Below are 25114 nucleotides of genomic sequence, written 5' to 3' on the forward strand. Positions count from 1 at the left end.
CAAAAATAAAGAAAAAACAATATATGGCTCTGGAAAAAATTAAGAGACCACTCCATATATAAACTAGGATATAAATCCTAGTTTAATCCTAATTTTTAAGACAGCAGTACACAAGAACAAGGTGAAAATGGAGGCACTGGGAACGACATGAAACCAGCCAGGCAGAGGGCAGAAGCAACATTCTAATGCCAGAGATGACCGTCAACTTCTCTGGCAGGGTGTCATGAATCGTAGGGTGACATCAAGTGACCTTCTAAAGGAATGAGAAACATTAACTGCAGGTGTGAAGTGCACCGCCTGGTCAGTTCGTATCAGGCTCACAGAAGCAGGACTTTAGTCTCATGATGCAAGGAAGAAGCCGTTAATTCATGAGAAAGAACCAGGCTGCATGCTATATCCCGTTTTGAACCAATATAGGACTGCATTTGTTTCGTATTTTCTGACCGCGCGATCGTGAGTTCGATTCAGTATTAGGTTTAGCACATTTAACTAAAGCACGATTTGAATTCATGTTAACAGTGCTCCTGTAGTACAACAAATAAAGCGGCGAGCTAGCAACACAGATCAAGGGAGTAGAATCCCCGGTAGCATACATAAAATGCAGCCCTTCCCTCAACTGTGAGCCTTTCTGGATAAAAGACTCAGTTATATGCAAATGAACCAAATGTACTGTAGACCGTGCGCAGTAGGAAAAATGGGTTCCGTACATATCATTAGTGTGTCTGTTATCTGTTACCGTTCTTACTGTTATGTCATAGACAATGCTGTTCATGGTGCGAAAGAGAAAAGAAAAATAGAATATAAATATTAAAAAATATAAATTATACGTTCAGATCTTAAACATACACAGAGGAGTATAAGTAACCAAGTAATAGATGGAGAAAGATTCTGTAATTCGTCTTGGTGGAATGTGCGATTAATGAATACGTGTATTTTCAGGTGTATTTATCACAACCGGAACTCACAGCATTCTGGTAACAACACATTTATTAACTTACTAATTTCCAGGTGATCCATCCAGTTCTTCGGAAATGATATAGGTTAAAAAAGATGTGTACGAGTTTTCCTTTTGAACAGGCAAAATTTATTTATCTAGGGACGGCATGGTGGTGCAGTGGTTAGCACTGTTGCTTCACACCTCTGGGACCTGAGTTTGAGTCTCTGCCTGGGTTACATGTCTGTGGAGTTTGCATGTTCTCCCCATGTCGTCGTGGGGTTTCCTCTGGGTACTCCGGTTTCCCCCCACAGTCCAAAAACATGCTGAGGCTAATTGGACTTGCTAAATTGCCCATAGGTGTGCATGTGTGAGTGAATGGTGTGTCACACTCACACACCACGCTGGCCCCCTCATCCTGGATTGTTCCCTGCCTCGATCCCATTACTTCCAGGATAGGCTCCGGACCCTCCGTGACTCAGAAGGATAAGCGGTTTGGAAAATGGATGGATGGATGGGTGTTTATTTTATTCAACAGATGTTTTTTAATCCAAAGTGGCACGACGAAACAGTCCATGTAGCAATTGGATGTTAAGGGCCTTGCTTAAATGCCCAAGAGTGAAATCATTCTGTCGACCCTGGGATTTGAACCGACAACATTCTGATCAGTGTCCTAACCTGATGAACCACACATTCTTATGATTCATTCTTTATGATGATTCAGACATTTTTCACAGCTTGTTTTTCAATGAACAGTGAAACAGTAGAACTGTACAAGTGTAGTGAAAGGTTCACAGTCTTGGTAAATGACATACCTCAATTACAGCAATTTAAAAACTGACTTGGGGAAATTAGTGCATGCAAATGAAAACTGATAATAGCTGATTTTACTGGATCTCAGAGTCCTCAAGATACTGTCTTACCTCTTAGATATAGGCATGGCCTTCAAACATGCAGCATTTCAATAAGTTCTATTTTATAGCAGGATTCTAGATACACCATATGTTAGAAGGGACATTTTTGAGAACATTTCTGAGCATGATAAAAGGCCATTTTAACTGAAGATCTGAACCGGCTCATTGGCACCTGATTAGATTATGGACCTAATTTATTTCCATGATTATATATTAATTACAGATGCTTTTCGCGACTATTTAAAATGTTTTCACGCCTCATGTTGCGGCGTAACAACCTTTATTATGATCCATGTAGCGTTTCCTGTAACGTCAGTAAATCCCAACACTCATAAGATACTGCTTAAATACCACTGTCACAAATAAAATGATGTTAACGTCTATGCATATGATTAAAAGACATTCACAGAAACATTCTGAAAGGCAGTATGATCTGTTATTCATACAACACGACATATTAAGGATGGGATCTCTTTGTCATGGTTAAGGTCGTGTTTAATTCTTTACTGAGCCATTAAAAATAACGTGTTTCGCTTTAAATGCGTGTCAGTGTTAATGATTAAAATGTCTCGGCAGCATTCTCCACTGACGTCAAAAGGTCCAATCGTTTATTCATTAGCCTGTTTCATTCCTTTAAATCCGTTATTCTCTTCATTGCGTCTTCTCTTTCTAATGTGTTCTGTGGCTGTTCCCGCGTGTATTTACATAATATTTGGCATTCTAATTTAGTTGATACTCCGACAAAAAAGGTCTATTAATTAAACCCGAGATCGCTATGAAATTGTTTTTGTTTTTCTGTTGTGACAAAAGTTGTAAACCAATAAGATTTGTGCGGAAGAATTATTAAGTAATACGACCCTATTGGGTATTTCACTACAAAAGTTATTACTGCTCTCCTCAAAGGGGATACAGGTGAAGCGCCATCTTAATCACAGTTTATGGCAGGTAATGTCGTGGGGTTTTCATCGTGCAATAATTAGAATTGTATGATTTGCGGTGATTTTATTCATAACAAATCCGCCAATAAAAATCTTTGACAGTTAATTCATAAGGGCATAAATGCGTGAAACTTTTTTTGCGCAAAATAATTACATTGAAGCGATGTGTTACGTTTACAGATTAATGCGATAAGTCTCGTTTTTGTGAAAACTTGCTTTCATATGATATCTTTTGATGTTCTTGTAATGTAAAAGCTATGTAATAGTTCATTACTAACGGATAAACCGATCCCTTATTTTAAAGTGAAACACAGAGATCATGTATTTATTGATGGCAAAAACAATAACAAAAATACCTTTCTCGGAGATTTAATGTCTAATTTTATCATTATTATTACTTTAATTCTAATTAATAACAATTCTTCCATCCTATAACCGATTACCCTGCTAGTGGTTACGGAGTTAACAACTGTAATAACTACAGAAAAACAATAATCGGCGTCCTCGGATTTTATTTAGTACAGCTTATATCTTGTCACATTCACTCAAAGTGCACATAAAGTTTATTTCTGCAAAAAATATTAACGTCGATCTTTAATTTAAAAACATGCAATCAAATAATTCAGCACGTTTCTACATTACCACGAAATTATATTAAAACATTCAAAACCAGCATTTAAAAAACGAACATTATATGACTTATATTATGAACATTATAGAATATAGTTTGGCTGTATATTGTGATTACAAAGTGTAATTAAAATACATATTTTTGAAGTTTGTCTATTATATATACTTGTATATTAGTTTTAGAAGTATTGCAAAATGTCCGTTATCATCAAACCATTCTTTAATAAAACGTAAAACAAACGTAAAACAATTCATGGGGTTGTAACTTTTTCCGCTGATAATACTGCTCATTGATCTACATGTAATGCTAAAAGTCCGGTGAACCAGTCGCGTTCTGTATCTTCAACATCTTTAACCAATAAACACCTTTAACATAGATTTTAACAAGACTGGGGAATTTTAAATACTATGAAACTGTTTCGTTGTTGTATGCGAAGACAAAAGCCGCAATGTCACTAAAATGATAAAATATCACTAAAATTATCCGACTTACTAATCAAATCCAGCACGAATAATGAAATATATCTTTTCTTATGAAGCGGCCGTGTATGTTTTTAACCACGATTTCAACGTATTGCTCGTGTATTTAGCTACACCGTCTTGTTTTGCTCAGCCATAAAACCTCTCCTCGAACGCTAGAGGGAGCTTGTAGTCTTGATCGTAGCAAATTATTTCAGATTCCGCCGGAAAATATGAAATTATAGGAAACCCAATGCAGAGGCAAAACTATAAACTAACAAATACGATATTATCGGCTACAGAAATTTCTAGTAAGGTACCATTTTATTGATCATGGTCACTTACAACAAAACGACACCTAACGATAACCTAACTTAACTTAACTTAAGGCGGAATAACAGGGATTAATTAAAAAAAAAAACTTGGAGAGAGCTAGAACGGAAATCTAATTGCAAATTGAATGCTTTAACATTGGCTGTACTTCATACATGACATTCATTCAGTATAAATAATACTTGGCGTAGTCTTATGAACAAACCAAATTTCAAAATATATAATAATTCAAATATATCAAGCCATTAAAGTCATTCAATATTTAAGCACATATATCTATAATACAGCTTGTCTGTGATATAGGGTATAATCCTTGGGTGTCCAATCTTATCCGCAAAGGGCCAGTGTGTATGCAAGTTTTGGCATAACCCAAACCCTCAGGTGTGAGGATTCTTCAGCCAATCAGTCCTCTAATTAGTAATCTAATTAGGGAGTTGCAGTGGAAACCCTCATACCCAACGATCCTTTCTGGGTAAGTCTACCCACCCCGGCATATATATATATATATATATATATATATATATATATATATATATATATATATATATATATATATATATATATATATATATGTATATATAATTAAGCCATTGACTTATCTACAAGGTAGGCAAATTAACTAGAATTGTGTCATTTGTCAGACTAGACTGAGGAAAAAAACTCAATTATTTAAAATATAAAAAATGACACCATTGTCACCTATAATTTTAATAACTCCTTACCCATTTAGGTTCGCGATGCACCAGAATCTGTCCCGGGGTGATCACAGGGTGATCAATGATGACTCGCCATTACCTACACGGCGTGAATGCATGCGTTCCTAAACTTTATTGCTGTAAGAGTAAATCGACGATGAGTACACACAGGTGCCTTTGGCAGCGTAAACACGAAACACCACATATCACTTTTCCACTGAGGAAGAACACAAAATTCAGTCTGAGATCATTGCCCTTTACAGAGTTGTATTTTTATTTGATTATTACAGAAGTAAACGCGATACAATATTTTCCCTTCACAGTCGCATCTCCACGCTTTTCGAAGATTTAAATATGTGACAACAAAATATACTGCCTTACCTCGAGTTACGCCTGATCGAATCACTTCCAATATCATTTACGTGTCAAGTCCATAGTAAATAAGCGGGTGTATAGGACGTTAGCCGTGTAATGACCCACTGTCCATATCTAACTTGTAAAACAGTATGAAACCAGTGAAGTATATAGGGATATGGCCAAATTCGCACGTCATGTGCGAACACAAGTCGGCGCAAAGCTGTATATTTATGTCAATGGTCGTTCATGTACATATTTACCGGAGCGTACGCTAAACGGGATAATTTAATTCACTTCCAAATGAAGTTCTGTTTGGATATACGCCCAGTATTAGCCAGTACACAACATTTGTACTAATCATGGCCAGCAACGGTAATGAAGCATCGCAATCCTGTTAGTCACCACGGACCTTACGATGCCAATAAAATACCTAGACAGGCAATGTATTCGTACTGCAGCTTTCGGATACCTCGGAAAGGAGAAAGAAATGTATGGGCGGTAGCATTGAGAGTAACATCTTGGGGATACACGGCTGTAATTTAGGACAAGCGACGAGGCCAGAGTGATTTAATCCTCCCCAGAAAGGTCACTGCGGGGTTTGGCAAAGCTAACCTCTCCACTCTCCATCTGTCCGCGTCTCAGTCCAAACTACTTCAATGGGGCCTTGTGTGCTCAAGTCCGGCCGCAAACAAATTGAAGTGGTCTGGAGCACAGTTACGGCATTGAGCGCTCGCCGTATATTGACCAGTATATTTGTCAACAAGACTGTACAGTGAAATACGAAAGAAAGAAGCTCTGTTCGCAGTCTGTTATGTGCTTCAGCTTCCCATGAGAAAAACATGAAACACATTTATGATGTAAACTTAGGCCCGTTTTCACCTTACCGTAGTTCTGAGTGCAGTTTTAGGGAATGCATTTCCTAAACGTCATTGACCAGGTTATTGCCATATAGACTAGATTATGTTTGATCATTTCCCGGTTCATAACTTTCTTTTAACAGGTAAGTATAATATACTTCCACATACCGTAAATTGGCGGCGGGGTAAATGCCGAATACCGTTCTTTTAACTTCGTATTATTGTTAATAGGACATGCCTTATTCCTGACACAAAGGTTCATCACTGCATTGAAGTGTTTGACTGTGTTTGAAGTGTTTGGTATAATCAGCGTCAATCTGCCTGCGCTACATCTGTGAATTATATGTCCAAAGGAGTAGAACTGGTCTGCATCACTATACCTTAGCTAAACCTCTGTTACTGTTACTAACTTTAACCAGCAACTCAACTGTCGCGAATGTCATTTGTAAACCTTATCAAATTGTTTGGGGGGGGGGGGGGGGGTGCAGCTCACATGGAAAAACTAAATAAAAAGGAAATAGATAAAGAAACAAATGTGAATGTCTATTTAATAATAATGATAATCATTATTATAATTTCTTTTCAAAAACCCTGCCGATATTTCCAGCCCGGACTGTCTTTATGCGAAGAATTACTTTCGCTTGGCTCCTATAGTGAAGCGCAGTGATCTTCTTGGCTACAGTGTGAAATCTTCATTACTATAAAATGGTACTATTTTATAGTACAAGAGGAAGCCTATGAGCCTTTCAGAGTAACGTGAAGGTAACTCGAACGCGATATGGACTCGTGAGTTTGTGCGGATGCCGATCTCTGTAGAGGTATGTGATCATGTCAGGGACATTACTGCATATTGGATTGTTAGGGACTGTAAAGACGACAATGGCACTGTTGAATTTCTTCACGTTGGGGTAAAGGTAAGCAAGGTTACACGACTGGCTCACTACTTCAGTTAAACTGATGTGTGTGATACCCATCAATTTACGTTCTAAGTAGAATATTCAACAGTACCAGCATTAACAGTCGATCATACGTCTGCCAGAGAGTCTTCGAATGGGTCTCTCCACATATTAATTCAGGCTAAGCAGTTTTACAATTCATCTGTTGACCTTATTTTAGAAGTCCGTGTCTACTTCACAAACTATCATTATCAGGTAAGAACTCATCGGAATAAATCTAAAGCACATATTCGAAATTAAGGAGTGAGAGTCAACGGACTCTGGAGTGTGAATGGACTCCTTTAATCTTTAGGTACATTAATAAGAAGTAAATAAGACGTTTCTTCTTAAATGTCACATTGTCCGCTACGGTATCAAACACACTGGCGTTATATTACATCATATGTCTCGTGGCATTTAAAATCTCTCTGAGTATTCTGTTCCAGCTATGTTTTACCCTGGGCGCGATTAGGATGGATATAATGAACCTGATTTAAGTAATAGGCGGGCGCACACTTCATGAATTGTTAAAAAAACGACCCATATATTTCCTTAAACACGCTAACATTGCAAGTTGCTTATTTAACGTAATGTAATTTTATCTTCGGATTTCGTGCAGAGCCTCATATCGCTTCAGCTCACTTTGGTTAGAAGATGATTCTGGATGAATAAGATGTCACAGTGACCACGTCACTGTTTATGTTTACCTACTCAAAGTGAGTCAAGCGCGGTTTTGATGGAAAGAAAGGAAGGTTGCAAGAGGTTAAAAGCGCTGCCATGGCGGACGGCGGATAGTCTTGAATGATTTGAAGGTTCCGTGCCGTTTGATCGACAACATAATCGTACCGACCAGTCAAATTAATTTTTCCTCGCATTCTACGCCAATAAAAAAGACACATAGTAATTATATCACTACCCCTGTTATCGTCCACAGATGATCGCTAAAATAATTTGTATAATTATATAGAGTATATAATTTTGCAAAGGAAAATGAAATATGCGTAAAACACCGAGACTGTTGTCATATATACTATAAATATACTGGTTCTAGTAAAATGTATTTGTATTAAAAAAAAAAAAAAACAATTTCTACAAGTTTATCCTCGTTTCCAGGGGACAGTGCTTTTCAGCTAAAGTGTCTGAGTATGAACCCTATTTTCAAACACTCCATAAGACTAACAATGTGTCACAGTGAGAAGTCAAGGTTATCGAGTCAAACCATTAAGCGGTGATTTTAATGTACATGAGCGTTATTCATTTAATCTGGTATATATTGTCGTTTTCAAGGAGCACCTCAGCCACTCAATTTAATTGCGTAAATTTTGCATGTGGAATTGGCGTTAGGGCCCCACAAAGAATGTGCTCCGGCAGGCTGTCTCGCTTAGAGAAACACCGCTTTTGAATACGGCTAAATATGAAAAAGCCTTTGCATTCGAAAAACTGTGAACAGGCACCACACGATGGTCTTCAAATGAAAGTGAAACATGGATTATAATGAATAAACAAATCATAAAATACCTAGCAAAAGTGTTTTTAAAATTTATTATAAAAAGTCCCTTTATGCTGTCGAGCATATCTGTTTAATCTCACAAACATTTACCTTGTACCATATATACGTATGTTTCTATGAATAATAAAGTTTCCATATTTAATAATTTTGCAGTTTAAGTTATATATAACTGATTCGCGAAGAAACCGTAGTTGAATGAGTCTGATAGTACGTTACACAGGAAGTTTCTCCTTAAATGGAGCCGATCAAAAAAAAAAAAAAAAAAAACTCATTCAAATGTCCGCAGTCCACTACTCGGATTAAATGTGTACAGTATCACTCTTCAAGGCGATATTTAACCCGCTTCCCTGATAGGACTCAGAAAGGTGATCATTATATCTGGTTTATGTTCAACGTTAAACGCTTCAATTTTGATACAAATAATTTTAACGAATTTGATGCCTCTGGAAATGATAAAGGATATATATACTCTCAAAAACAAAGCACCGATTTAAAATGTTATGTTATTAAGACGGTTACTTCAAATTACATAAATTAATAAATTATAGCCTAAATTCTCATTAAGGTTGCGATTTTTGTTAAATCTTTCAATGTAGCTCCAACTGTGTTAAATAATAAATGTATAATCGGCGACTAAAAATGAAATAGAAAGTCATTACCACGCACCCACCCAAAAATGAACAATTGAACTTTGACCTAGCAAATATTTTCACTCACAGGTATTTTCCTCTTCGACACAGAACTTCTTGTCCCGAACATCTCCTTCTGTGATTGTCATGATTTTTCCCCTTTCACCGCCGAGCAGTCACAGTGCGAGTCTCAACACGTTTTCAAAGCAATTCACCCTTGTAATTTAGTTGCTCGCTTGCCAATCTCTCAGTCATACGTCAGCTACTTTCATTAGCTCGGTAGTGCCCCCCCCCTCCCCGCATCTACTTCACAATCCCGATGATGCCATCTCGCGTTCCCAGAAGGTGTCAGTGTTAAATCTGTTTAGGTGGTGCTTTTGTTAGCTGTTATTTTTTTCTACACGTGCATTAACGTACACCCTCCACAAACGCGTGCCCGAATACACAAACATACGGATATTAAACATAGTCACACTTTTTTTCCTGGAATTCCCGTGGCTTATTGGCTGTGTCTATACACCCGCTGTCGTTACTTTAACACTATTAAGACTTTCTTCAAAATAGAAGCAATTTATCCTGTGCAAGAAACGTATTTTGTTTCTTTCGTTCCGTTCCATTTCAAGAAAAAAAAAACGATACATCACGAATTATTCGAATGTGCACGCATGTTAAAACAATATACTCCCGGTCCGGATTCCTAGACATTGTGTATTTTTTCTCTTTTTTTTCAAAAATTGAACTGCCTCCTCACCTGTCCCTCCCTCCTTTCTACATACACGAAAATATGTCTCTTTCTTGAATGCCTGTACATTGCCTTCTCGGTTTTTTTTCTACGACTGCCTCCCGTGGTCAATGCATAGTTCCTTCGTTAAACCATTCTCTCTCTCTCTCTCCCTCTCTCTCTCTCTCTCTCTCTCTCTCTCTCTCGCATGTCTCCCTCTCCCCTGCTCTCGCTATCTCTCTCCCCCCTTGCCTCTTGTCCGGCCCCCTGATCTTTCTGTCCATTGGTTTCTATGGGTCTATTTTTCATGTCCGGCCCCTAATGAGTGTCCATTGGTTTTTTTATTTCCATTCCCTCCTCCCACTCCCCGGCTTTGCCCTGCCCATGTTTTGTATGTCTGTGTCCATCCATCTCCTGACGTTCAAGTTCGCGGGGACGTCACGTCCGCACTTGAACTTGCTGCTCAGGGGGGCTTTTGCCATTTTTTCATCTCTCTTTTCAAAAAAGCCATGACGGCTATCCCACAATCCATCTTCTCCGCGCCATCTTTGTATTATTTCTAATTTATTTTGGATGTCAAAGGCATTGATGAAGATATTTCCTCTGGAGTCTGCCTTCTAACCCGGCTCTCCCGATGTGAACCGCGCTGAAAGCCACTAGTAACCACCATGTCTCGCCGCAAGCAAGGCAAACCCCAGCACTTAAGCAAACGGGAGTTTACACGTAAGTATGATAAAAAATTATTTACACAATTTCCGAAATCAGTCCGGCGAGCTCGCAGCCTAGTGTCTTCTGTGGATACTATCTATAAGTGTAATTATTAGTGACGCGGTTTTGGACACTGGACGGCAAGGATCGTGGTCAAGTGGACTTAACTGAAAATCGTGGCGAGAACCACGCACTGTGTGTATTATTTTTGCTAATGCCTACACAAGTGCAATTCCATATATTACCCGCAAAAGTTTAATTTTTTTTAACATGCAGGCTCTTCATTTCGGAGTACTTTCCAGTGGGATTTTTTTTTTTGCATGGTGAAATATATATATATGACTTTCTTGCCCGGCTGCTGCAAGCCACTTACGGGCATATACTGTAAGGTAGGTGATTGACAAAGGTAGCGTGCAGGCTCTGCGATAGTAAAATGGTACAAACGCGTCGGATTCAAGATCCTGCCACAGTCGCCTAGAGAGGATTCCCCTCGCTGTACCGTTTTTTGGAAGATTTTCAAAAAAAAAGTTGAAGTGGATTTTGATTGGGAAAAATCTCGTGTCCAACTGTTTACAAGCAGTGCGTAGTGTTCGGCTCACCGTCAGCCGTATCGATAGCGGAGAAATGAAACGTATAACGATCCTTAGATTTTCTCGACAGATTTGCTTTAATTCGTAAACTAGAGTCGCTTTTGCGATTAGAGGGCTAGAAGAACCGCCTTGCAAAATCGGCAGGCGCTCGTTTACGAGGACTTAGGAGCGCAGACTTCTGCAGTATTTTGCTTCACTGGATCACTTGTTTGTCGTCAGTTAAACAAAACAAAAACCATGAAGGTAAGATAAAGTGTGTGCATTCGGGTCGTACGCCGAAAGCTTTTCCTCATTGTAATAAAGCTGACTTTTCACATGGAACGGTTATTGCTCCATCTCGATATAATATGCACGGATACTAAGTATATATGTTTACTGGAGATCACGGGTCACTTTACTTTAGTATAGTAGCGTCAATTGCAAACATACACCCACGGTTTTCTTACGTTAAGCTATAGGCATGTAGACTAAGGACGATCTGTTGGTTCCACAAAACGGTTTTTTCAACGTTAATTTTCTAGATAGACTTAAACCCATATGTTACATTTCTTTGAAACGACACTCTCTGGACGCATCTGAAGGTATTAGATTGTGATATATCGTTTATTCATACAAATGTCCAGCTTCTCAGTTATTTTTCTGGTGATATTCTTGTATATAACCGCATCTATTCGCTCACGGAGACTTGGTTTGTATTTCGGTCTCGCCGCTAGGAGGCAGAAGACGATCATAAACTGGAAATGAACGTGAACCTGATCAATTTCACCGCTGCCTCGATCGGCCGGTCTTCACTCTGTGTTTGGATTGAAAGGGAATGTATAATAGGGAGCTGGGATCTTTTATTCCCGATCCCTTAAGCCCCTCGTCGTCTCAGATTCTGAGGCTTTCAAACTATATCTGTTAAACACATTTTCATGAAATTATCAACATCATATCAACGCGGTGACTTATTAACTTTAATATGTTAATATGATTTTCATCTAATAGCCAAGTAATAATAATAATAATAATAATAATAATAATAACAACAACAACAAAATAGGCACAGTAATTAAATTCGTATTTTGACTAACCGTCCTTTAAAACTTAACTGGATGGCTATAAACGCGGCTTATTTAAGATTTGGTATTTTTAAATTACATTTTCTCATTTAATTATTGCAAATTACAAATGTCATCTTTTCCTAAAGAACACTTTTTTTTCTTTCAGGGAATGTTAATCTGCGCTGGTCTGTGGCTTCACTCGTAAAACGTTTAAAGATAATGGGTTGAATGACACAAAATAAACTCTTGTATTCTATTATACTTGAGTTGTTGTGCTACTTCAGCATTGAAGCGTTTTACTCCCCTTACAATACACGTACGTTAGCAAGTAAAACTCGTAAAAAGGTAGTTAGGTCTTACATTGTCGTGAAACTAAATGCCTTTAAATTAAGCTTCGAAAAAATTTCTGGAAATACAGCAATGAAAGACTGAAGTAATGAAGTGGTGATGCACCCCTAACTTACCCATTGGCTTCAGATTTTCCTTTCTCTATGTGATTTCCTTGAATTAGTATTTGGGGGATGGGTGAATCGGTGGAACCTTGAATTTGTGAAGTGAATGTATGTACGGACATCCGCATTAGGTTATACTTAATCATTTGGAACAGCTGTGCTGGATCTGAATTTGTCTTTTGCGGAGGAAAAATTAAACCAGAAGTATTTGTTATTCTGGATGTCTGCAAACATATATTTTGTAGAAATATTGCAATAAAATAGATCGAACGTAATGTAAATCACGATTATATTGTAAATTTATAGCTTGGCAAGATTCGATCTCTTTCGTATTCAGACGTGTATAAAACAAACCAGTATGGCCTAATTGAGCAAAAATGAGAAGATACACAACATCAAAAGCTGGTGTCTTTTCTTCTTGGGTGGGTGGTGGTGGTGGGGGGGGGGGGTTGGAAAAATAGTCTTACAGATGTGATCATAAGAGCGGCATTGTCTTTCAGTTATTGTTAATGGATTGAAATGCGCCGGAATGCTGTTTAGTCCCACGATGTCTGACCTGAGTAAGAATTAAGGGTAGAAGTAGCGGCGAGGATTCATCCGATGTTGCCTCAATGTCCTAGATCGGGCGTACATGTCGCGCACAATCGCACTTTGAAATGTTTTCTCACTGCACGTCTGGGAACTACTCCACATACGCCCCTCAATATTTGGTCTAGGTTGTGCTGAAATAAATTTAACCTCAGTTCACAAGATCCCAGCACTTTTACCGAAATGTATTCCAATCATCCCGATGTAAAATTAGAATCTATTTTTTGATCCTCAGTGGTTTTAGGTTCATTAAAATGTGAAATTGGCACCATAATAAAGAAGGTCAAAGCTATTTAAACATTAGAAAGCGTACGGAGTGAGTTTTACTGTGGGCGACGGGCGCTAAATATCATCACAGGTTGTGTCGTTTCTTTAGACTCCCTTTTTTTGTCTTTTAAATACTGCCGTTGACGTTGAAGAGTCTGCATTGTAGCGCTCCCGAATGAACTGCACAAAGTTAACGTCCTAATCTCGGAGTGAATAAGACGTAGACTATTGCCGACTGTACAGCCACGCGGTTATCTGAACGCGGGTCTCCGGCTGTGAAAGTGATTATGAAGGAAAGAAAAATCAAGCGTATTCATGAGCGTATTTTTTTATGTTTTTTATTTTTATTATAATTCTAGAATTTTCGATTTATCAACGCGTCTTTCCTTATTATTATTATTATTATTGTTATTATCATTATTATAATTATTTCAGTTGAAGAGAAGGATGGAGGGGGAAAACGAAGTTAATGTAGTGGGGTAAAAGTCTTTTTTTTTTTTTTTTTTGGGGGGGGGGGGGGGGTTTGTTCACTGATGCATAGTTGTTTCCTGCGCCTTTGTCTCCAGCTCAGGTGCCCTTTACTGTGGCCTTCTTAGGAGTTAGCATAAGATTATGAAGCATTTCCTACGGAAGGCAGCTAAACCGTTTTTACTATTTTTTCCTCCTCTCCGATGAACGATATAGTAGATATCAGTAGTGTCTGTAGGCGAATCCATGCCGTTTAAAACCTACATTAATTGGAACATTCATCGTGGACATCCTATTTCTGGGCTAATTGTAATAAATATTTATTATAGTTAAATCTTTTTTACTGTTTTAATGATTTAATAAGTTTCAGATGAGATGAAAGACAAGACTGTACATTTGCTGACACATGTAAATAAATGTAGCTTTTTGCTGAATATCGTTTTGTTATGTTAATTATATGACAATCTGTATATAATTCCTTTTACTGGGAAGTGCAGGCCCGCCCTTTACTGCGGTTCTTTCTTGAAAGAATTTGGTATCTGTGTAAGAAAAAGTTGAACGAGAGGCCAGGTCTGAATGCGTGAAATTTTAACTGACGCCAGGGGCACCTGGATAAGCTTACGCGCGACGCATGCTGCTCTAACGGAGCGCACACACGAGCGGTAGACAATCCGCCACTCTTCTTTGATGTGCACTGTATTTAAAACGTGGCGTAACGTAACATAGCCCCTATTTATGAAATTTTTTTGCCCCCTTTCTGCAGCAGAGCCCTTGGTTGCCCCCATCCAAGAGGAGCAGCAGGATCACAGGTTGCTTGTCGCTCCGGAAGGGGACCAAGATCTCCTCACTTGTGGCCAGTGTCAGATGAACTTCCCCCTGGGAGATATCCTAATTTTTATTGAGCACAAAAGGAAGCAATGCAACAGCAGTTTGTGCCTGGACAAGGCTTTGGATAGGCCACAGTCGCCCCCTCAGACTGAGCCCCGGAGGGCTCCTCGCCCTGTGGAGGTGGGAATCCAAGTCACGCCGGAAGATGACGATTGTTTGTCCACATCCTCCAGAGGAGTTTGCCCTAAGCAGGAAAACATAACAGGTAATTGTGTTTTATTTTGTGTGTGTGTCTGTCACCCTCCCGGCCCTGCTTTTTGGCCATGGGGAGGGGGTGGGGGTCGTCGCTCGCGCCCAAACGCAGAGCCACCTGCTGGCGAGGCCCGTGCATTTCCCCGGGGCGCGATGCATCTCAGTGAGGTTCCAGCGGACTAGCGGCGACCTTCCCACACATCGCATGAATCTGGGAGATGGTACCTGATTAATACACCATCCCTGCTGCGCTCCTGTGCCAGGCGATAAGGAGACCCATGGCTCCGGTGCGGTTAAGGTGCTAGCATTGCACGTCACGGCTGTTGGACCGTCATTTAGAACGAGAGCCAGAATAAAAGTGTCTTATTTCCCCAGCTCATAGTTTCCAGTCACTCTTCTCCAAGTTATGACACAGATTATATAGCACTAATGGGGGCTTGCTGGCTCCTTCTGACAGGACTTACTTTTTTATTAACAACAATAATACGATAAGTCTCTGTAAGCACAGTCTGCTCTTTTCCTTGGACCTGGTCTAAGCCTTTTACTATTAAGACCCTAAGCCTCTCTATTTCCCGTCGATCCGTTCAACGATTCCAGCTGCCATCGAATGGAACCGTGCAGGTTCCGTCGGTTCCGGAATGCAAGGTGTTGTTGTAAACAGCGGGCAAGTAGCTGCTGCGATCGTTGCAAGGTTAGGGTTAAGTCGCAATAACCGAATGTCGCCGATTGGTGCTGGTTGGATCCCTGTAGGGCCACAAGAGTGACGGGGGACTGTGAGCTGCCCCCCCCCCACCCATAAGGGTCCAGAGTATAGGGACACATGGTAGGGAAAAAGGGTGGTGTGGCCGGAGAGTCCAACATCCATCTAAGCCGTGTGATGAAGAACATCCACAGTGGTAGTCAGCCTCTGTCATGTGGTTCCAACAGATGTATCTTAATTACTTTCTGGTTTCCTGCAGCCACATCTTATTCCTATCAACGTGCAGCTGTACGGCCTTCCTGCTTCCCTTCTGAAACGGCAGAGAGAAGAGGAATTTGGTTATTTTTGGTTGTCGGAGAAGAGCAATTTATTTTGAGAATCTTGACGCCGCTAATTGTTAGCTTGATTCGTCATTATTTTAATTACGTAGAACTTCCAGCGGTTGACTTCCAACAACTAAATAAAGCGTGGGGGGGGGGGGGACCTGGGAAAGTGTAAAGAAAGAAAGGAAGTAATGAAAAGATGAAGAAAAAGCACCTTGGCCGTCTGTTAAGAAGAAAAAAAAACTCCGATGGAATGTGTGGAGTTGGAGTGTGACCTGGGGTGGTCCCTCTTCATTAGAGTCAGATCGTCTCGGTGCCTTCAGTGTGTGTCTGATACATCTTGGCTGTTCCTACACTGGCCACGTCCGCACTTACGTGAGGTGTAAACGCATTCTCTCGCCAACCCTGCAGATCGGCTTTCTGCAGGCACCCTCATGGAGTTTCTCCATCCTCTTCTGATTCCTGTTTGCCCATCTTGGAGGGGGTTTGAACCTATTTAGACTAGACAGATGACAGCAGTTTTTCTTTCGGTTTAGCGCCGTCAACGGAGCTTGATTCTTTCATGTGAAATAACAACAAACAACAATAACAATAATAGTAAGAGTAATAATAATAATGATAATAATAATACTCGTCACTTATTTCAGCTATAAAAAAATCAGTGGCAGTACTTGGTCTGAACCCTCTGCGTTTGTGGAAGGTCCTGAAATCTGCTCACTCCTCTTGAGAGTCTTTTTCAGCCTCTAGATCTTTTTATCAAGGTTGTCTGCAGGCTGAAAATAAAAACGTCTGTTTGGCAATTTGTCAGCGGCCGTACAGGCTGAGGCCCGTGGTAGGAATGCGACGCCCCCCCCCCCCGCCCCCCCCCCCCCCCACGTGTTGTGGCTGCCCGTTTTGGGGGTTAACCCCCCCCGTGTCTATTGGTTACATTAGTTATGTGAGTGAGTTTTTGGTGTATTTTTTTTAATGCTTTTAGAATGTGAAAAATTAGCACTGGGGGAGCAATTTGCGCCTGGATGGAGGGTTAGTCGGGATGTGATTTTTGCCGTTCCGGAAGCCTGCTGTCTGCTGTCATGCTGTTGTCTGACACTGGCCCTTAACCAGAAATAAAGAGGTAAGCTCGAAAGGGGAGTGAGATGTGCAGTTGCTGTGATGGTTCCCGGCGGATCCAGCCTGCGCTTGGGTTCGGGACGATGGGGTTGGGGAGGGGGGCTGATGGTAGGGTTAGGGGTCCACGGTCCTGCTTTTACGGGTAATTATGCAGCAGCACACGGATGATGTCACAGCTCATTTGCATGTGGGGCGTCGCTGTTTATAGTGATGATGGGCGGCCCGTCACATGCCAGCCTGACTCCTCAGCGTGGGGCCTATTACAGGAAGCCCAGGGTGGGGGGGTTGGGGGGGGGAGGGAGTAATGCACCACAGCTCAGCCATTCCGGTGTACGGTTCAGTCAAGTCGACTTCTGAACTCATCATTAATTCACGCCCGTTAATCTGCGAGCAGGATTACACCAAATCTCAGGGCTCGCTGTTGATGTATCATGTTCCTGCACACGCTTCTGGCATGATAGGGAGCGTCTGAAAAGTGCACAGAATCGCGCCAGTTTAGGGAATGGCCGACAGATATGAGCTTTTCATAGATCATTTGTTAATGAAGTTCCTTTGCTGCACCCGGTTTGGGAATTCGCAAAATTATCGGTGCAAAATCTGATTTCAGTTGTTCTGTCGTGTCTTGAGACGGTGAGATTTGAACGAGGGTTTTGTGTATATATGCAATGTCTCCTGATTGTTCCCTGACTGCAGGGAAACTCCACCGCTCTCGTTAACTAACGTATTTATGTGCAGGAATGGCGGTTAACATGCGCGCCCCAGCGTCGACCGCACTTGGGGCTTTTAAAGTGGACATGAGGTTATATCTGACTTTGAGCCACAGCTATCACAGAAGCAACAAATCCCGGACCACAAATGAATACTGCACACTGGCCAGCTTGGACAGAGGCTTTCTATGGAGATCAGTTATGCGGTCATTTAGCTGCTGAGTTTATTTGCTGATTGTTGTTGTTGCTGTTGCTAACGTGGGAGGTTTGGTTCCGGGCAGCCATGGCGTTGTTTGCGTGTGTCCGTCTATGGTTAAGGGGGGTGTGGGGGCACGTGTGGGACTGGCAGTGCTGGAGGGGGCACTCAAAGATAGTAGTGACCAGACTGGCTCTGTGTTTGTGTTCCAGGTTGGGATTTTTTGAGATAACCAGCTAAGGATTGTGGTCAGATGACAGTTGTCTCTCTCCAGTCTGCTCCTGGTAAATACTCCTGGTACCATTGCTGGTACTGTTCCTGGTACTACGTTTGGTAACAGATCCTGGTACTGTTCCTGGTATCACTCCTGGGTACCGCTCCTGGGAACCTCTTCCGGTGAACTCCCGACACTGGTCCTAGTACTGCTTCTGGTATTGCTTCTGGTACTGTCTCTGGTACTGCTCCCAGTACCACTCCTGGTACTGTTCCTGGTAACTGCTCCCAGTACCACTCCTGGTACTGTTCCTGGTAACTGCTCCCAGTACCACACGTGGTACCACTCCGGATACTGCATTCAGTACTGCTCATGGTACCACTTTTGGTACTGTTCATGGTAACTGCTCCTGGTACTGTTCCCAGTACCGCTCATGGTACTGCTCCGAGCCGTGCGGTTCCTCAGCCTTGCAGAATGCGCAGGCCGTGCCGAGCAGCCTGGCCACTGTTCCACTGACCCGCTTTGAAGGAGGGTGCGCGTTCTTTGCCTCTCCTGACATGCTTGCTCCGTTTGCCAGGCTCCGCTCACACCCCCCAGTCCGCGGCCCCGCACCAGAGATGCACGTGGCCCCCTCGTGTTTGAGGTGCCGTCCGTCGGCGAGGCCCCCCTCCATCTTGGTGGGTTGGGGGGGCCTTCAGTGGCATTGTCTGCGGTAGTGTGCCAAGTGGGGGGCGGGGGTGCTTGGTGATGGTTCTCTGGGGGGCCACTTCTCTCTTTGTCTGTCAGACTGGAGCTCCATCCGGTTTGGCGAGCATCTCCACAGCATCCCCTACAAGGGAAATTCAGATGTTTCTAATTGTAAATATTCCTTGCATTTTGGATTATTTAAATATGGGCCTGTGTGTGAGAGAGAGCAGTTTCTTACATGCTGGGGAGAGAAATGGTTCTGCCTTTGAAGGGTTACGGTTTATACGAACTGAAGCCCAGTTTATACTGTACAACCTTGAGTTTGAATATTTCACATCTTGAGCCTTGATTTGCATGATACAGGCCTGTCTGGGCCGGGTAAGACGGGGAGAGAGATTATTTCTGCTTTGAATTTAATTTTAAAAATAACCCATCTCGCTGTATACAGAGACAGTTTAGAGAATTATATTTTGCTTTCACTTTAACGTGGAACAAATGATCCATTCGAGCATAAAATATAGCCTGGAAGATTTTTTTTTCGCCCTCATTCTTCATATTATTTGCGAAGTGGTCGGCGTGGAGGGTGTCAGAAAAATAGAGACGAAGCAGAAATTTATTTTTGAAGCCCCAGTTTTTTTTTTCCTCTGTCTTTTTGAATTTAATTTATCCTGATTAGTGGCTCCGGTACTCGCGTCCTCGGCTCCCAGTTTAGAGGAAGGGGAATTTCCTGTGAGATACAACTTCTGTTTCTATCTTAAACGTCCAGACAGTGAGGCTGAGGGAGATGCACACCGACTACCTGCGATGGGGGCCGCCGTCCCGCTAGCCGAAACAAAGGTATTTAGCAAGCAGGCCCCCTGGCACGGTGCCATACCTCCTCCCCACCGCTAGTCTGGCGTTTGCCCCCTGCGCAAAGCGGTGTGTGTGTGTGTGTGTGTGTGTGTGTGTGTGTGTGTGTGTGTGTGTGTGCGCGCTTTTTTCCTAACGAGAAGATGCTATACGGTCTGCACGCATCCCTTTGTTCGAGGCTATCTGCCGGTCCTCTGGCCCGACCAGTTCCCCGTAATTGGCCACATATACGTACAACTTCTTTGAAACCAAAGACAGCAGATTTACGCTTTGCAGCCCCCCCCCACCCGTTTTTTTTAAAGAAAAAGCACAGAGAACAATTTTCTACCCCTGTAAGCTGAGCTTTTCTTTTGCAGTTTTTTTTTTGTTTCATTGCAATTTCAGATGAATTGCTCCTTTCCCTTTCTCTCTCGCTCTTGCTAGGCACTTTGACTAATTTCAGGTATTCTCCTCTGAATGGTTATGCCTTTTCTTGTTAGAAATTTGAATACAAGAAAAGCATCACCGTGTTAAGAGTAAACAATGGTGCCATTGTGCTGCGTGATCAATAGGTGCAGCAAGGACAGGGATGTGATGTTTTTCCCCAAACATATTGGGGCGGTGAGGGGGGATTTCCAAAGGGAGAGGACTAATATTTTTAATACAGTTGTGGAATTTATACTGTTTGGAGCCTGAGAGTCCCTGTATTTATGGGACAATTTTGGCTGTTTTTCTGAGAGTTATCAATAAAAGTTGTTTGCGTGTTGCGGATCGTCTCTGTAACCCCAGGCGAGTGTTTTATAAACGGCAAATTGTTTATTTGTTCCTCTCCCTTCCCTCCTTGCTCCCGCATGCGAGCGAGCGAGCGAGCGTGTGAGCTCACGAGAGCAGGCCTTGCTCGGCCGTCGGGTGAACATGAAAGGCTTCTAGCGATTTGGCAGCCGTGCCGGAGGACATCCCTCCGCCGGCCATGCCAGCAAATACTTGGCACGGAGCGTGGCCGGCGCGCGGGTTCTGCGCGCTCTGTGCGGGTTCTGCGGGCTCTGTGCGGGTTCTGCGCGCTCTGCGGGGTCTGCCGGCTCTGCGATGGCGGAGGCCAGGTCCTCAGGTGGGCTGGCTCGCGTTCCGGTGCTTGCTGAATCGGGACACGGTCACGCTTAGAGGCCCATGGACCCTCCTGTTCTTTCCTAATAAAGCTGTTGTGTCCCCCCCCCCCCCCCATCGTTTCCCTCTGCCCCCCCCCCCCCATGTGCAGCTGCGTAGTTGAGGCCTATCAGGAGCATATGATCTCCATTTCTCTCCTGAGCTCACTCCAGTCCCTGGCCTTCCCTCCCTGGCCAAAACCCCTCCCCCCCCCCCAACACATTCATGCATTTCAAGGTTGTCAGCTCCCCCCTCTCTTATTCCATCCATGCAACCCAATAGCAGTAATCAATTACGCCGGCCAGCCATCAGATAAAGAAAATAAGCGAATGTTTCAGACACCGGCCATTTTTGTTCCGGGCCGTTCTTTTTCTTTTCCTGCCGATTGCCCACTTCGCGGTAGTTGCCTTCAATAACATCCACGCAGCTGTGACAAAGTGCAAACACTCTTCCAGCGTTTACCAAATTAACAGCGCTACTGCAGCTGGAAGGCGGCGCGATCCAGCCCATGGCCTGCGAAGGCGGCGATGTCGTTTTGCCCTAAATGTTGTCGAAATCTGATAGGGTTTAGAACTCAGGGCTCAGATTACAGGTTGTAGTGGCAGATTATTCTGGAATGATTCTCCTTTTTCTGTGTTTCGCAACGGAACGGGTGCGATCACGTGAGACTGCATTGTTTTGTGGTAGTAATTGGGCACTCAAGGCCACAGGGGGGCTGGTGGGGGGTGAAGCTCCCGTCATCGTGGAACTTGTCACTGCTGCCGCCAGCGTGTCCGGCCACAAGTTCACCGTAGCAATTCTGACAGAGACGTGGAAATATAAAAAGAGAAATGACAGCTAAAGGGGAGATTAACGGCAGGACGCAGATCAGCAGCTCAGCATGTTGTACGCTGACGCTCCGCTTCCTGTGTGAGGGGGGTGTGAATCCAGGTACTTTGTGGACGCAGAATGAGGATAAATCATTCGGGTCTCTGAGAAGGCATTAATTACGCTCGCGTTAGCGCCTTGCTAACCATGAAATTGAATCGCTTTTCTAGCCCTCTCCATGTAGCCCGGTGTGGGATCGCTGTTTTCAGGGAGGTGTGGTCACCTCAGATCTGGTGCTGAGAAGGGAGAGGCCTGGCTCCCGGGTAAATCTGCCTGGCTGGGGGGGGGGGGGGGGGCGCAAGCACAGGTCACGTGACCCGTCACGGCCTCTCACTGCCTCTCCACTCGCCGTCCCCTGCGACTGCCATCGGACCTCCCAGCTCTGTCTTTAAACAAGTCAGTCGAGAGCCGCTTGTTTTGTACGACGAAGACAGAAAAAAAAATCTGTTTTTTTTTTCATCAGGAAAAACACCCCCCACCCCCACCCTGGCCAGCCAAATCCGCGGTTTATCCATTCACTTTGGAGCGGCGGTTTTCCGATTGACTTTATTGGAACGTTCATTTGACGGTAGTCGAAATTTCGGGACAAACCCGAATGGACCCGAGTTACTGAGTGTGAAAGAGTAAGACACCGGGCAGGATTTACATCCTGATTACAGCTCATGTATTTTAATGACATCTATCTCATATGTCCGACATATTTTAATTAATTAATCTCTCTTCTCTCTTTATATTATCGAAAGGTTTTTAAATGCTGTTTTATTTTCAGAAGGTTTATTTTTTTCACTATAATCCTGGGAAACAGCTTTCTAAGTATCTAACTGTGTCGGCTTGCTGAATATATAAGTATTTTTCTGCCTTTTCAGGACATCATATATAACGTTCATTGTAAACTGAATAAATAACTTAATAAGTCCATCTTTTTAATCAAATGAAGTGAAATAGGACAGGATATTTATAATAATTTCAATAGAAAAGTAGATAAAATAAAAAATATAAGATCCTCTAAAAAAATCCAAACTGAGACTGATTTCCCAGCCAGGCTGACTGGGGGGGTGGCAGGCTTGCTTTCGTCCGTTGCTGAATTCTGGATCCTGTTTGTGTTGTATGCATAATGAAACCAAACGAAAGTCACAGGCGAAAACAGGAGCGGGGTCTCCTCATCCACACACACACACACACACTTTTGTGGGGACTTCCATTCATTTCTATGGGGAAATCTCTAATCCCAGCATGACGACCGTAACCCCCCACCCAGCCCTAACCTTAACCTTAAGTAACCAAACAACACACAATACTTTTAACATTTTTCGTTTTTTGATTGCAGTCACAGATCTTTGTGGGGACCTGAAAAATGGTCCCCACAACGTCAGAATAACAGGTTTTTTTTTTATCACATTTTGGGCAGCATCTGGTCCCCACAATGTAATATAAACGTAATCCACACACACACATAGAAACACGCACTCAGAGAGCCCCACACTTCCTGACTGAATCTTACTGATAATTTGCTCAGCCTCATTTGAATTTTAAGCACTTCTTTAATCTTCAAAGCCTAAATTGCTTTATGAATATGCATGGTGTGGGCAGACTTTAGTTCATTACCTAGTTGTAAATTCTAATGACCATTAGGCCCTCTCAGTAATTGCCAATTGTTTTGCATTTTTGATTGGCCTATTACCATGTGCATTCGCAGCACATCAGCGCGGCGTGTCAGAGAGCAGCAGAGTGTGTTTGTGCTGAAGTGAGGGGGGGGTCGGCTGGGGCCGCTCATATCGCTTATACTTTCGCGATTTAGGACTGGGGGAATTTCGAATGCAAGCGAAAGGCTGAGGCTGCGGCGAGTATGAAGGGAGTCCGGCGTCCTCGATTTGGCTTGGTGTTTCCTGAGGAACACTCTCCCCTCGTTGAAGGCACCGTTAATCACTTCCGACTGGACTGAGAAGAGTGCGGTGGTACCAGGAAGAACAGGCCCTCAACGTGCCTCTCCAGGGTCCCTGCCAGATTTTGCGGACCGACCCCGAGAGTGTTTTTTTTTTTTTAAACCTATTTGCATTCTGGAGGCCCAATGAAGTTCACAGCGGCCAAACTCGCAGGTTAAGGGGTGGGGTGTGGGGGGGGGGAGGGGTGTCAGGCTGTGGCTGTCAGCTCCGCATTTCTTCTTCCACCTCTCGCTCTCTTTGAGGAAACAGATGTTGAACCTCCACAAACCCCCCCCCCCCCCCCCCCCCATCCGTGTTACCCCGCTCTGATCTGAATGATTTAGTAATTTGGGAGGTAATTTGTTTCACTAAGCGTGTTGCTCTATGAACATGGGAAAAAGCGTCATGTTTTAGCTTAGGAAAAATAAAATACGAGTGCAATAAATCTGTAAGGTGTAGGAGATGGGCGGAGCTGGGTGTAAACAGACGGTGAACCGCGCAGACATTTCAAAGAGGAGAAACACCCGCAGACACAGACACACACGCATGGCGGGATGAACTGAGACGGAAAGCAGGCTGATAAACACACACATTCATATTCAGTGCAGTTTTAATCTCTGATTCCTCCCACCGTCTAAAAAAAAAAAAAATCTGCTATATTTATAATTCATCTGCAGCAGAGGCTGAAAGTTGTCACAAGGAAGAAACTCCATCAAACGAATGAATAAGTAAATACTTTTGTGTGCGATAATGAGCCGAGACAATTAAAAACAAAACAACACAAAAATAAAGGAAAGGGGCAAAACAAACGTCTGTGGGTTTCCACAAGGGGGCCTGCCTTCTCCCATGTTTCGTTCACTGCTTGTTGTGGTTGTTTCTTGTGTTTTTTTTTTCCTCCCTTCTTCCCGGCTCCTGCGAAGCGCTTCAAGGGAATGCCGAAACCGGCACTGTGATAAAAAGGAATTTTAAATGACGGGAAAAAAAGAAGTTGTCGAAAATTGTTCTCTAATGGAAAACGTTGGGAAGGGGTGGGGGCTGCGGGGAGGGGGTGCGGTTTGCAATGTAGTCCCCCGTGGGGGCCCACCAGATCCTCCTTCCCTGGGACCCCATCAGACCTGCCCCCCCCGCTTCAAAGTTGTTAATATTCAGCCGGGAAACCGTATCCAGAGCGCAGATAAATTATTAAGGCCGCAAACTTTTTAGGCAGTAAGATGAACTGATGAGACACATCTGTGGGGGCCGGGCTCTTTTTTTATTGGTGGGGCGTGCGGCGGCGAACTCGGCCTGCCTGTCTCCCGAGCCCCCCCCT

The 25114-nt window shown here is 42.8% G+C and overlaps 1 protein-coding gene across 1 annotated transcript in view; it reads left to right on the forward strand.

The window, feature by feature from the left end:
* Positions 1-9995: 9995 nt before the first annotated feature.
* bcl11aa (BAF chromatin remodeling complex subunit BCL11A a) overlaps positions 9996-25114 on the forward strand; it is a 45490-nt gene continuing 30371 nt past the window's right edge. The window contains 2 exon segments of the mRNA XM_049002401.1: positions 9996-10635; positions 14792-15121. Of these exon segments, the coding sequence (XP_048858358.1) occupies positions 10581-10635; positions 14792-15121 (385 nt within the window). The 5' untranslated portion in view covers positions 9996-10580.

This window comes from Brienomyrus brachyistius, unplaced genomic scaffold (genome assembly GCF_023856365.1).
Source record: "Brienomyrus brachyistius isolate T26 unplaced genomic scaffold, BBRACH_0.4 scaffold67, whole genome shotgun sequence".
Lineage (NCBI taxonomy): Eukaryota > Metazoa > Chordata > Actinopteri > Osteoglossiformes > Mormyridae > Brienomyrus > Brienomyrus brachyistius.